Here is a 14,082-nt window from a genome sequence, read left to right as displayed (position 1 = left end):
TCGTGTCGATGAGGCCATGTATAGAGAGGCTTATAACATGAAAAGTGAAAAAATATTTGATAATTTTGAAACATTTTTAGAACATGTTAATGAAAAATATGGTAATTAAAAAAAAATCCCAATAAATTTTTTGGGAAAAAAAATGTTTTGAACAATTTAAATTTTTATTTTTGAATAAAAAATAATTATTAAAACAAAAACAGTGTTCTCCTCGAGTAGTTTTTATTTTATTCAAGAAAATAAAAGTTACTCATGCACTTATTGAGCCGTGCTGAAATAATGACGTTATTTAGAAAGCCATTCTTAATATGGAGATGGGAGGGTGTTGTGTACCTATTCTGTACGTTCACCTAACAATTTATTAAAAACAGGTATCGTAAAACTTCAATTAAACTTGAAAGTACTATTTAAAAATAGCGCGGATCAATAAGTGCACTAGCATCAAATAACATTTCACTGCGTTTCGATCTACGACATTCCATGAGAGGTACGTACACGCTAAAGCTTTTTGTTTATTGCCACAAGTGCTAATTTTGACTTTCACCAATTTTCCTTTAAAAAACAATTAGAAACCCTTCAAACATTGGGCGAGGCACTTAAACCATTAAAAAAAAATGACGGTAACATGAGTGCATAGCACCCATTTTTTTTTTTTTGTTTTGCTTTGCTTTAATTTTGTTTGTTAAATCGGGCAAAAAAAAAAACATAAATAAAAATAACAAAAGAATACAAAAAACAATAATAAGAGAAGGGTATTGTAAAACTTTAATTAAACTTGAAAATAATATTGAAAAATAGCGCAGATTCCATTTTGACGTTCACCAATTTTCCTGTTAATAATTACATAAACTCTGGCAAAAAAAAAAAAAAACAATATCTATCCAAAAAAAACAAAAAAAAAAAAAACAGATAAAATCATAATAACAAAAATCGGTAAAGTTTAGATAAGTAGGTCCGGTCGAACTTCATTCTGACATTCGGAAAATTTAGGTTAACAACCGTTGAAGCTACCGAAAAGTAACCCCTTTGAATGAAGATGGATACAAACAATATTTTTAACATTAATTTCTTAATTTTACTTAAAAACAAAATGTAAACATATATAAACAATATATTTTAGAAAATAATTTCTTAATTTTAAATAAAAATTGATTATAAAGAATTTTTTAAAGATAATTATTGAAAAATATTGCAAAGTGTTTATATAGCTTGTTCTTTGGGATAATAGGGGCGCCTGAAACCTCCCTTCCAAAACGAAAAAAGCTTTAGTGTTTTTACTATTTTAAAGTGCTTTTTTTTTAAAGCTTGAAACACAAGTAGTGGCTAGTTAACTTAGAACAACAAGTGTGCATGGCTGAAATTCTTCAGGGTTTAAATGTATTGTAATGCTTTTATAGTGGTAGAAAACGTTTTTCAGCTGCCATATTACTTCCTATTTACTTGCCTCCCCACAAGGGCAGAGTTAGACACACGGTCGGTTTTTAATGTGGAGAAACATTTATTATTAAAAAACGAAATGGTGAAATATAAAAGCAAGTTAAGCTAAAAGTAAAAAAAAAAAATTTAATTCAAAGAATTAAAGAAAGATAAAAATTCAAAGAAATTTCGAAACTCATTAAGATAAATAAAGATTACCTTTAAAGTAAGTAATAAAATTCTTGTACATCATATTAATGTTATGAAAAGTTCTATGACATTTTTATCATAAATTTTTGTGAGTATTGATCACACTTCAAGCAAACAGTTCAACTTAAAAATATCAGAGAATCGTAATGAAAGAATTGTAAATCTAAGGTATTTTTAACAATCCGATTCCCTCCCAAAATACATGATTCTTACGATTAACGATTCCAATTCCGATTAATCGTTCCACCACTAGTGAATACCTTAAAAATCTTGATGGAAAAAAACAAAAAACTAATTTGGATTTTAGGGGGAGCAGTTTCGCTTATAAATTTAATGTAAAATGACCCCCCCCCCCATTTCTTGGACATTGTTTTTTTAGAGTAGTTAGCAATCTAAATTCTTTTAACATTTTTCAAGCTGAAAAGTTAATAAGTTATATATATATATATATATATATATTATTCTCTAACTAAATCTGTTCCAGTAACAAGCCCACCACCTAAATACCTTTCCTAGAATGTGTCGTACCATTAATCCTAAATTTACACGATAAAAAAAACTCTCTTGTTCCTACCACTAACTCTTAATCCATCATGCAACCCTTAAAATGACACATAATCATATAAAGAAAAGCAAACAAAAATTTAAAAACAAAAAAAACTGCCCCACTCCAACCCACCCGCACCCAAGACAAAATGCACAGGATTTATATCCCATAGAAAAATAAATTACCCTAAAATGCTAGAATAATCTGGAAATAGTGGATTATTTTACACTTTGGATAGTTATGAATCCACGATGTACCTCCCATCTTCAAGCTATAGCATTTACATACTAAGAATTGAGAAAAGTGTATGAACCTGAAATTTCTCTCCAGCTATGGGTGTAAAAGCAACTAAGATTCAAGTTATTGTGCACAATGAATCATTTATGTGTCGGTCTTAAATAACTCAAAGAGTTAACAATTATTTTATTGTCAAGTTCATCATTAAAACCAGATCTAGAAAAATGGCTGATTATAATCATTCAATTGCAAGAGGACTTTAAGGTGGGAGAGAAGTTATGATTGGTTTAATGGATACCCTTTATTAAAAAAGAGATTGATATGCCATTAAAAAAACAGGATGAGATTGATATGCCATTAAAAAAACAGGATGAGATTGATATGCCATTAAAAAAACAGGATGAGATTGATATGCCATTAAAAAAACAGGATGAGATTGATATGCCATTAAAAAACAGGATGAGATTGATATGCCATTAAAAAAACAGGATGAGATTGATATGCCATTAAAAAAACAGGATGAGATTGATATGCCATTTAAAAAAACAGGATGAGATTGATATGCCATTTAAAAAAAACAGGATGAGATTGATATGCCATTTAAAAAAAACAGGATGAGATTGATATGCCATTTAAAAAAAACAGGATTAGATTGATATGCCATTAAAAAAACAGGATGAGATTGATATGCCATTAAAAAAAACAGGATGAGATTGATATGCCATTAAAAAAAACAGGATGAAATATGTGCACAGGTTTCAAAAATCAGAATTTTTATGCAATAGCAAAATTTTTAGAACAAGAAGATTTAAGTAGGAGGTTTTCCATTGAACATGGTGTATTGCTTAAAATGGTCATAGGTCCGAAGTGCCACATTCCGAAAGCTGTTCTTAACATGGGGAGGTTGGTGGTGTTTATTTGTTGTAAGCATACCCCAAAACCTATAGAAGTCCATTTCCATTGTGAACAGTGAGTTGGACTTATGTAAAAAAACAAAATGTTATACCAAATTAACTGTTTTTAATTTTTTTTTTTTTTTTTTTTTTTTTATATAAAAAATGATTGTTGAATGTTATTCTTTCGATTACTTTTGATTTTTTGGGGCTCATGCACAATTTAAAAAAAAAAAAAGAAGAAAACAGAACAAAATTTAAATTTCTGTTCCATTTTTCAAACAACTGTAAAACAGAGCATTCTCTGCAAGTTTTACCAAATATTGATACTATTAAAGCTATGTAACATTTAACGTTTTTGTTTTGTAATCTATTCATCTCATGTACAATGTTGACCTAAAAGCTAGTCTTGACTTTTCTAAAGTTGACTCGTTTCTTTGGTATTAACCGTTTTTTCCTTTCCATTTCAGTGCCTTCCAGCCAACTTTGATTTCTTATCATTCATTTTCTTTGTGGTTTTCCCGTAATCTCTCAAACTGTCGTCGCCAGCATTGGACCAGGATCCTGCCGCCCCGGACCATACCAGGATGGCAGTCTCACGGGTGCCGACACCTCCACCTCCGGAGATGTCATGCCCTGTGGCAGAAAATTGGTGTTACACACAGGTAAAATACTATTTCATACTTTGGAGATATTTTTCAATCAGAAAAAGAGGTTTTGCATCAAGTAAACAACTGTTTCGCCATCGTTACATGATGAAAACATTGTTGTTTTCAAAGTCTGAATCTTATAGACAAATGTATCTATGTATTTATAAAAAACAAAAAAGATAATTTTCATTATAACATCTATTTTTCTTCAATATATGTAGTAGTACAAAAGCCAGGTACGTCCAATGATGGAGTACTGTTGCCACATCTGGGTAGGAGCTGCTAGAAGCAGCTTATCCTGCCTTGACAGAGTTAAAAATAGACTTCGTAGCTTAGTGGAGGATGCCTTTTTCTGTTCCCACAGAAAAGACATTGCAAGCCTGTCTCTGCTTTATCGTTATTTTCATGGCAAGTGCTCGTCTGAGCTCCAATCTATGGTCCCCACTTGCCAAACTTTTACAAAGAACACTTGTCTAGCCAAAACCACTATCAATAATTTCCCCCCACTCCTTATCTGTGCATAAATCTAAATGTAGATTCCATGAACAGAGCTTCTTTCTTAGAACTGCACCTCTATGGAACTTTGTTCTGTTTGCCTGCTTTCCAGCTGACTACAACTTGATTGTCTTCAAGTCCAACATAAACAAGTTCTTGATGAATCGTCCCCCTAAGTAATCTAATTTGCAAAATTTCCACTATTTATGATTATACTATAATCCCATTGACTACTGTACACCCATTAACCCTTATCCTCGAGTGGCCTTCGAGCCTTGATAAGTGCTGACTCCTATGTAAAAAAAAAAAAATAAGTAAAATAAGAAAAATAATCTCCATGATGTGCCGTTTAAAAAAAAAAAAAAAATGTAATTTCAATTATATATTGCATTTATTGTACTTGATGTTGCCTGAGAATTTCAGACCGATGAGTTCAAATGTTGAACTTTTAAGTAGGGTTTTATCAACCATGGCAATTCATGGTTGGAAAGATCTTATGCAGTTGTTAAAGCTTCCTATGTTGTCTGAGCTGATATCTTGCGTTCGAGAAATGAGGAATAGAGCTCAGAAGACCGATCCCCATTGATACACATACACACCAGAGTTCAACAAGTTTATGTAAGGTCTATGCCTGCGTTTGTTACTTTTATTATGTATGTAAATTGCTCTTGGGTTCCAATTTTATTAGGACTGATATAAGAAAAAATAATAAAAACTATGGTGCAAATGATCATGCATTGGTTGGTTGTTTGGGGTTATGATTGCACATAAGACCTATGTTTAAAAAAAATAAAACTCTTTATGATCCCAAGAAAATTTTGTTGATGATACTGCTTCATGCATTATTTGTGTTTTTATAGCTGCAAGATTATTTAAATTTTTTTTTTTTTTTTTTTTTTTTAATATGAATTTTGCAAGACAATGGTTGAATACTGGGAAAATGACCTCCAGTCTTTACTGGAATGGATGGTCATATTTAATGTTATTTTCCTTTTAACCTTTATATGAAATCTTTCCAACTACAATTTTTTTTTTTTTTTTTAACTCCCGTTCACACCTAACAATGCATATCACCACTTGAACGTAAGGAGCTACTATTTGGGACCATGCCTAGGAAAGATTAATAAGATGTTGGTTTACATTACATTTAAACTCCTGCATATCAATACAGTCAGGGAAGCAGGTAGCAGGAAGAGAATTCCAAAGTCGAGCTGTTCGAGGGAAGAAACTTAATAGGAAGCTTTCTGACATTTAGGGACCTCAACAGTGAAGGGATGTGATTTTGTTGCTAAGCGGGTTTGTCGGGGATATGTATGTCGAGGGGGGGGGGCACAAGTGCAACAAGTTCATCAGAAAACATTCCATTAAAATATTTGTAAAACAGGCACAGAGATGCAACATTGTGGCAATGGGACAAGGGTTGGTATTGAAAGTAAGTACGATAACTCTTATCAAAGACCCTTTTCTCATTGTAATCCCATAATCCCTTTTCCTCTTTCTGCCGCAAATATAAAATATGCTTCTCTTTATACTCGTCACACGTGTGTTCGTGTCCTCCTTCAAATATTTGTTCCAGTTCCTTTTCTCTTTTCACTGAAATGCAACTTGCAACAGGTTATGTGCCCAGGAGAGATAATGGACGCCGATGGAACAGACTTTTATTTGATGGGGATAAAACCAAATACGAAATTTGGGAGACAAAATTTTTATGTCATTTACGCATGCTCGACCTGAAAGACGCTATTTTAGGTATACACTCTAATAGATGGAAGCGACACTGAGAGAAATGAAGATGCTTATGCCGAACTTGTACAGTTGTTGGACGACAAAAGTTTATGCTTAATAATGAGAGAAGCTACATTGTCGGGAAATTGTCACAATATTTGACCAAGCCACGAGAAAAGCATTGGATGGCAGCTAAACACACACTGAGATAAGTAAAGGGTACGATGCAACACCAACTGCACTACGCGAAAACAAATCACCCAATCCATCCAATAGCATACAGTGACGCCAATTGGGCATCTGATCAACAAGACATACGCAGTACATCCGGATATTACTTTAGCCTAACCCAGGATGGGCCACCTATTTCCTGGAAGTCAAAAAGGCAACCTACAGTCGCTCTATCCACGTGCAAGCGCTGAGTACGTAGCGCTGGCAAAAGCCACCCAAGAGGGGCTATACCTTTCAAGGAAATGGATCCACACACAACACGTCTCCATCAAAATATCTGGAGACAGTCAAAGCGCTATGGCGCTTTCTAAGGACCCCATTTGTCGGCAGAGATGTAAACACATCAACATTAAGTATCATTTTATCAGAGAAGCTCTGAATAACAAAATACAATTAATTTACTGTCCTACAGCAGACATGATCGCCGACATAATGACAAAACCTCCAACCCGGAAGAAGCTGGACAAGTTTAAAAAGCTTTGATTTGGACCCTAAACTGACACTAATCTGCTCTCACATATCTTTGTTTTTGTAAAGAGAAAAAAAAAAAATAAATATGTTGAGAGCAAGTGGGGTGTTGAAAGTAAGTACGATAACTCTTATCATAGACCCTTTTATGATTACCTCCCTTTTACATTGTAATCCCATAATCCTCTTTCCTCTTCCTGCCGCAAATATAAAATATGCTTCTCTTTATACCCATCACACGCGTGTTTGTGTACTCCTTCAAATATTTGTTCCAGTTCCTTTTCTCTTTTCACTGAAATTCAACTCACAACAGTTGGAGCTTAGTTGCCAAAGTGGAACCTGTTAGGTTGGAGACTCTTTTTGGGACCTTATCCAAGAGGGAGAAACTAGTAATAGATACATCTACCCAGATGTGGCAACAATACTCCATACATGGGTGAATGGTGGCTTGGTAGAGGTACAGGATACTCTCGGGTGTCAGTAGTCTTCTAGCTTAGTACAGGGAACCCACCTTCTTTGCAGCAGTTTTCGCAATGTTCTCAATGTATTTGTTCCAGTTCATATTGCCCGAGGAATTTGAAAGTAGAATTCTCACGTAGGGTGTTATTTGTCATGGATATCGGTGGTGGGAGGGGCGTTTTTGATTGTTAAAGGAGAACAGCTTAGTTTTATTAACATTAAATGTCACTATCCATTTACAGCTCCAGTCTGGAGGTCATTTTCTAACGATTCTGCCAATTTCTTAGATTTGTGTACGTCCGTTCTTCCCTTGTGCATATTATAGTGTTATATCACCAGTAGGGCTATGACAAGAGCATATTCTTTTCGTTGTTTTGACTCTCGAGTATATCTCTGACACAGTTAATCAACTGTGTACCACATCACTCTATATAAAAGCGTATATCAACAGATACACTCGAAAGTTAAAACAATGAAAAGAATATGCTGTTGTCCTAGCCCTAATCATCAGCACATATACTCCTCTTGAGAATATAAAGATTCATTTTAAAATGGCGATCATAGTTTTACTGTATGTATTCTATGAAATTCTTTCTGATTAAATTTCACTTTTTATTTGTAACCATAGTTTTAAATAAGCTTGCGGCAAAAAAAAAAAAACAAAAAAAAAAAAAACTTCCATTCTTTCAATCATAATTTTTTTTCTCTTTATAATAATTTTTTTTTTTTATAGTGATTGAGCTTTTTTCTTTTGTCTTTTTGCATGTTGGGTTTTGTCAGTCTATGAATTACACTTTTCCTTTCAAGTTAAACAACTTAGTCATTCGGAATTGCTTGTGCTATTTACATTGTAATCATTGGTGGTTGCCAATGGTAACAGCTTGAAATTTTAAGACGCAGCTGGTGGGCAAATTCTTTGTCTGAATCATTTCTCTCTCTCTTTTTTTTGCATATATATTTTATGCTTAGATTAACATCTTTTTCTTAGCATAAGTAAGACTTTTCTCTGTTTAAACTAATTATTTTGATCATGCGATATTGTCACAAAAAGGTTAAAGTAGCAAAGAAAAAGGGGAAAAATCCGGTGTATTCTCAGTTTCATTTATATAAAGTATACTTAATATCATTTAGCTAATTTCAGATGGTTATATTTTTTTTTCTTAATCATTTCTCCATTTTTTTTTTTTTTTTTGTGTGCGTGAGGAAAAGGACATATTGTATTTCAATAAATAAAATTTTGCCTGAATCATGTTTTTAATTATTTTTATTGGTAAAATCTCTCTCTCTCTCTCTCTCTCTCTCTCTCTCTCTCTCTCTCTAAAACAGAAGATATGTGTGTGTGCATAAATATTTAACTAATAAACTCCTAAACTACTGGTCACATAACACTAAAATTAATAAAAAAAATAGTAATCATATACCAAGTAGGGTTTATAACAAGTAAAATCTTTGTTTGGATGGATGGATAACACCTACATATGTCGGCAAGTTGAAATGCAAAATGTTCATTTCAGCTTGCCGACATATTTCTATTATTTTTGTGCATGTGCAAATTCATTCATAGCTTGAAGTGGTTTAATTTTAAACCTTTCTTATCTATCTGTCGCTAGCTCAAACGGTAGAGAACACATTTGGAGCGCTAAATGTTTTGGTTTTGATTCTAGCTGATGGTACTCCAGTCATTAAAATAAAAAAAAATTAAACTTTTGAAATAAGTATTATATATGCGTAGATATTCAATAGAGAATTAGCTCAGTAATAACAGATGTGAAATCTGCATGAAATAAAATATATTTAAGCATATTTTACAATCGGGTGAGAATAAAGATAAAATATGGAGTACTGCTCTCATTTCAGCGACGTGCCGCTTGGATTACCTTTTTCTTGCAACAGATTCTAAACCCACTTTGCAGTTTAGTGGGAGAAGATCTCTTTTCATTCGTACAGCTCCTTTCATACAAACATTTTGCTAGCTTCTTTCTACTATATTGTTGCGTTCATGGTAGGTGCTCGACTGAGCTCCAATTCCTAGTCTTCCCCTGTAAAACATGCACAGCAAAGAACTTTCCTTCCTCTCTTTTCATACCAAATAGCCAAATAACACAAAGTTTTCTTTTTTTAGCCAGAACATCCTACCTGTGAGACAAGATTCTGTTTCCTAACCGGCTACAACATGGTCATCTTCAAGTTTAATTTAAACAAATACCTGTTGCACCGTCCCTTTAGATAATCAGTTCCTCTTAAGTGATGTTGTACTCATTCAACCCATTGTTTCTAATCCTCTCGTGATGGTGTTCATCATCCAAATGATAATCCGTTTAACCGTTATCCTCGAGCACACCCCTCTCCGTGCCTTGATAAGCTGTGATCATTAAAAAAAAAAAAAAAGAAAAAATACCTAAAATTATTTATTAGTAATAAAACATCATGAAAAAAATGGCATTAACGATAATAGATATAAATCGTAAAAAAAGTTAATTATTAATAAAAATTATGTCACAAACGCGACTTACTATAATGTTAAATATGCAAGGTGAAAGTATAAAAGAAAAAATTTATGAAAAAAGACAAAATGGAATGGAATCGTTGGATGATTCATTTTAAAAAATGCCCAATCCTTACAACTCCCGGTTACTATGACATCCGGTTAATTTGAACTCTCTCCCGTTCTTTCTCTCTTTGCTCTGAGTCTCTCTCTCTCTCTCTCTCTCTCTCTCTCTTTTTGCTCTGACTCTCTCTCTCTCTCTTTTTGCTCTGACTCTCTCTCTCTCTCTTTGCTCTGACTCTCTCTCTCTCTCTTTGCTCTGACTCTCTCTCTCTCTCTTTGCTCTGACTCTCTCTCTCTCTCTTTGCTCTGACTCTCTCTCTCTCTCTCTTTGCTCTGACTCTCTCTCTCTCTCTTTGCTCTGACTCTCTCTCTCTTTGCTCTGACTCTCTCTCTCTTTGCTCTGACTCTCTCTCTCTCTTTGCTCTGACTCTCTCTCTCTCTCTTTGCTCTGACTCTCTCTCTCTCTTTGCTCTGACTCTCTCTCTCTCTTTGCTCTGACTCTCTCTCTCTCTTTGCTCTGACTCTCTCTCTCTTTGCTCTGACTCTCTCTCTCTTTGCTCTGACTCTCTCTCTCTTTGCTCTGACTCTCTCTCTCTTTGCTCTGACTCTCTCTCTCTCTTTGCTCTGACTCTCTCTCTCTCTTTGCTCTGACTCTCTCTCTCTCTTTGCTCTGACTCTCTCTCTCTCTTTGCTCTGACTCTCTCTCTCTCTTTGCTCTGACTCTCTCTCTCTCTTTGCTCTGACTCTCTCTCTCTCTTTGCTCTGACTCTCTCTCTCTCTTTGCTCTGACTCTCTCTCTCTCTTTGCTCTGACTCTCTCTCTCTCTTTGCTCTGACTCTCTCTCTCTCTTTGCTCTGACTCTCTCTCTCTCTTTGCTCTGACTCTCTCTCTCTTTGCTCTGACTCTCTCTCTCTTTGCTCTGACTCTCTCTCTCTTTGCTCTGACTCTCTCTCTCTCTCTCTCTTTGCTCTGACTCTCTCTCTCTCTCTCTCTTTGCTCTGACTCTCTCTCTCTCTTTGCTCTGACTCTCTCTCTCTCTTTGATCTGACTCTCTCTCTCTCTCTCTCTTTGCTCTGACTCTCTCTCTCTCTCTTTGCTCTGACTCTCTCTCTCTCTCTGCTCTGACTCTCTCTCTCTCTCTTTGCTCTGACTCTCTTTGCTCTGACTCTCTCTCTCTTTGCTCTGACTCTCTCTCTCTCTCTCTTTGCTCTGACTCTCTCTCTCTCTCTCTTTGCTCTGACTCTCTCTCTCTCTCTCTTTGCTCTGACTCTCTCTCTCTCTCTCTTTGCTCTGACTCTCTCTCTCTCTCTTTGCTCTGACTCTCTCTCTCTCTCTTTGCTCTGACTCTCTCTCTCATTGCTCTGACTCTCTCTCTCTCTCATTGCTCTGACTCTCTCTCTCTCTCTTTGCTCTGACTCTCTCTCTCTCTCTTTGCTCTGACTCTCTCTCTCTCTCTTTGCTCTGACTCTCTCTCTCTCTTTGCTCTGACTCTCTCTCTCTCTTTGCTCTGACTCTCTCTCTCTCTCTCTCTTTGCTCTGACTCTCTCTCTCTCTCTCTCTCTTTGTTCTCTGACTCTCTCTCTCTCTCTTTGTTCTCTGACTCTCTCTCTCTCTCTTTGCTCTGACTCTCTCTCTCTCTCTCTCTCTTTGTTCTCTGACTCTCTCTCTCTCTCTTTGTTCTCTGACTCTCTCTCTCTCTCTCTCTCTCTTTGCTCTGACTCTCTCTCTCTCTCTCTCTCTTTGCTCTGACTCTCTCTCTCTCTCTCTTTGCTCTGACTCTCTCTCTCTCTCTCTTTGCTCTGACTCTCTCTCTCTCTCTCTTTGCTCTGACTCTCTCTCTCTCTCTTTGCTCTGACTCTCTCTCTCTCTCTCTTTGCTCTGACTCTCTCTCTCTCTCTTTGCTCTGACTCTCTCTCTCTCTCTCTCTCTTTGCTCTCTCTCTCTCTCTCTCTTTGCTCTCTCTCTCTCTTTGCTCTCTCTCTCTCTTTGCTCTCTCTCTCTCTTTGCTCTCTCTCTCTCTTTGCTCTCTCTCTTTGCTCTCTCCCTCTCTTTGCTCTCTCCCTCTCTTTGCTCTTTCCCTCTCTCTTTGCTCTCTCTCTTTGCTCTCTCTCTTTGCTCTCTCTCTCTCTCTTTGCTCTCTCTCTCTCTCTTTGCTCTCTCTCTCTCTCTTTGCTCTCTCTCTCTCTCTTTGCTCTCTCTCTCTCTCTTTGCTCTCTCTCTCTCTCTTTGCTCTCTCTCTCTCTTTGCTCTCTCTCTCTCTTTGCTCTCACTCTCTCTCTCTTTGCTCTCTCTCTCTCTCTCTTTGCTCTCTCTCTCTCTCTCTCTTTGCTCTCTCTCTCACTCTTTGCTCTCTCTCTCACTCTTTGCTCTCTCTCTCTCTCTCTTTGCTCTCTCTCTCTCTCTCTTTGCTCTCTCTCTCTCTCTTTGCTCTCTCTCTCTCTCTCTCTTTGCTCTCTCTCTCTCTCTCTTTGCTCTCTCTCTCTCTTTGCTCTCTCTCTCTTTGCTCTCACTCTATTACTCACTCTCTCTCTCTCTTTGCTCTCACTCTATTACTCACTCTCTCTCTCTTTGCTCTCACTCTCTCTCTCTCTTTGCTCTCACTCTCTCCCTCTCTTTGCTCTCACTCTCTCCCTCTCTTTGCTCTCACTCTCTCCCTCTCTTTGCTCTCACTCTCACCCTCTCTTTGCTCTCACCCTCTCTCTTTGCTCCCCTCTCTTTCTCTTTCTCTCTCTCTCTCTTTGCTCCCTTCTCTCGCTCTTTGCTCTCCCGCTCTCCCACTCTCTCTCTCTCTCTTTGCTCCCCTCTCTTTCTCTCTCTCTCTCTTTGCTCCTCTCTCTTTCTCTCTCTCTCTTTGCTCCTCTCTCTTTCTCTCTCTCTCTTTGCTCCTCTCTCTTTCTCTCTCTCTCTCTTTGCTCCCCCTCTCTTTCTCTCTCTCTCTTTGCTCCCCCTCTCTCTCTCACTTTGCTCTCTCCTCTCTCTTTATATTTCACCCCAAACAAGGCACAGTGCTGTTTCGTGTAGGGGCTACTATCAGGGACATAAGCTACAGGTGTACTATGTGGGGAGTTGGGCAGCAAGATGTCGGTTCACGTTACACTTGAACTTCTGCATGCCAGTACAGTTGGGGAAGCAGGGACCTTCAAGGGAATATCAAATTTTAGCGGTTCTGGGGAAGAAACTACTGGAATAGAAAGCTCTCTTACATCTAGGGATCTCTACTGTGTATAGGTGGGATTTAGCTGCTTGTCGGGTTTGTCGGGCATATTTACATCGAGGGGGGCACAAGTGCTTGCAGTTCGTCAGAGCATTCACCATTAAAATATTTGTAGGACAGGCAGACATTTCGTGAGTAGGACAGAGGCTGATGCCTAGATGACAGTTCAGGACCTATCAGGTTGGCAACTCTCTTTTGAACCTTGTCTAAGAGTGAGATACTAGTAGCAGATGCACCAGCCGAATATGGCAACAATACTCTATACATGGGCGAATGGTGGCCTTATAGAAGTACAGGATACTTTCGGGCATTAGTAGATTTCTAGCACAGTCAAGAGGGGCTACTTTCTTCGCAGCGGTCCTGGCAATGCTCTCAATATAATTGTTCCAACTCATATTTCCTGTGAACATTAGGCCGAAGAGTTTAAAAGAAGTACTTTCAGATAATGAATCTTTGACCATTGCTATTGGTGGTGAAGGTTTCTTGCAATTATTGAAGGCAACAAGTTTAGTCTTGGCAGCATTGAATGTGACCATCCATTTTTGTCCCCATTCCACTACAGATTAGAGGTCATCTTCTAGTGTTTTTGCCATTTCTTTAGATATGTGTTCATTTGCTTTCCTGTCATGTCTGTTATAGAACGTGGTGTCATCAGCATATATACCCATCTCACAGACAATTTTTTCAGGGAGGTCATTTATGAATATTAGGAATAATAAAGATCCAAGTACAGACCCCTGAGGCACTCCGTCGAGGACAGCCTGGATTTTTCTCTTATCTAAGAAGGATTTAATTATGTTAAGTATTCGTTCAGTGATACTGTATGATCTGATTTTCCTGAGAAGACCTTCATGCCATACCCTGTCAAAAGCCTTAGATATATCTAGAGCTACTGCTCTACCCTCCCCGCTTTGTACAATGAATGGTATATATGTTCAAAGAGTACAGTTAGGATATCTGCTTTGGAACGCGCTTGCCTAAATCCATAT

The 14,082-nt window shown here is 36.9% G+C and overlaps 1 protein-coding gene across 1 annotated transcript in view; it reads left to right on the top strand.

The window, feature by feature from the left end:
- LOC145258149 (speckle-type POZ protein-like) overlaps positions 1-14,082 on the top strand; it is a 148,150-nt gene that overhangs the window by 87,461 nt on the left and 46,607 nt on the right. Inside the window, exon 2 of the mRNA XM_080115938.1 lies at positions 3,774-3,968. Coding sequence (XP_079972064.1) covers positions 3,891-3,968 — 78 coding nt within the window. The 5' untranslated portion in view covers positions 3,774-3,890. The remainder of the gene's footprint in view (positions 1-3,773; positions 3,969-14,082) is intronic.

Source organism: Euprymna scolopes, chromosome 33 (assembly GCF_053919585.1).
Source record: "Euprymna scolopes isolate OS-2025 chromosome 33, ASM5391958v1, whole genome shotgun sequence".
In the NCBI taxonomy this organism is placed as follows: domain Eukaryota; kingdom Metazoa; phylum Mollusca; class Cephalopoda; order Sepiida; family Sepiolidae; genus Euprymna; species Euprymna scolopes.
Note: the sequence above shows the minus strand (reverse complement) of the source record. Positions and strands in the feature narration are given on the sequence as shown.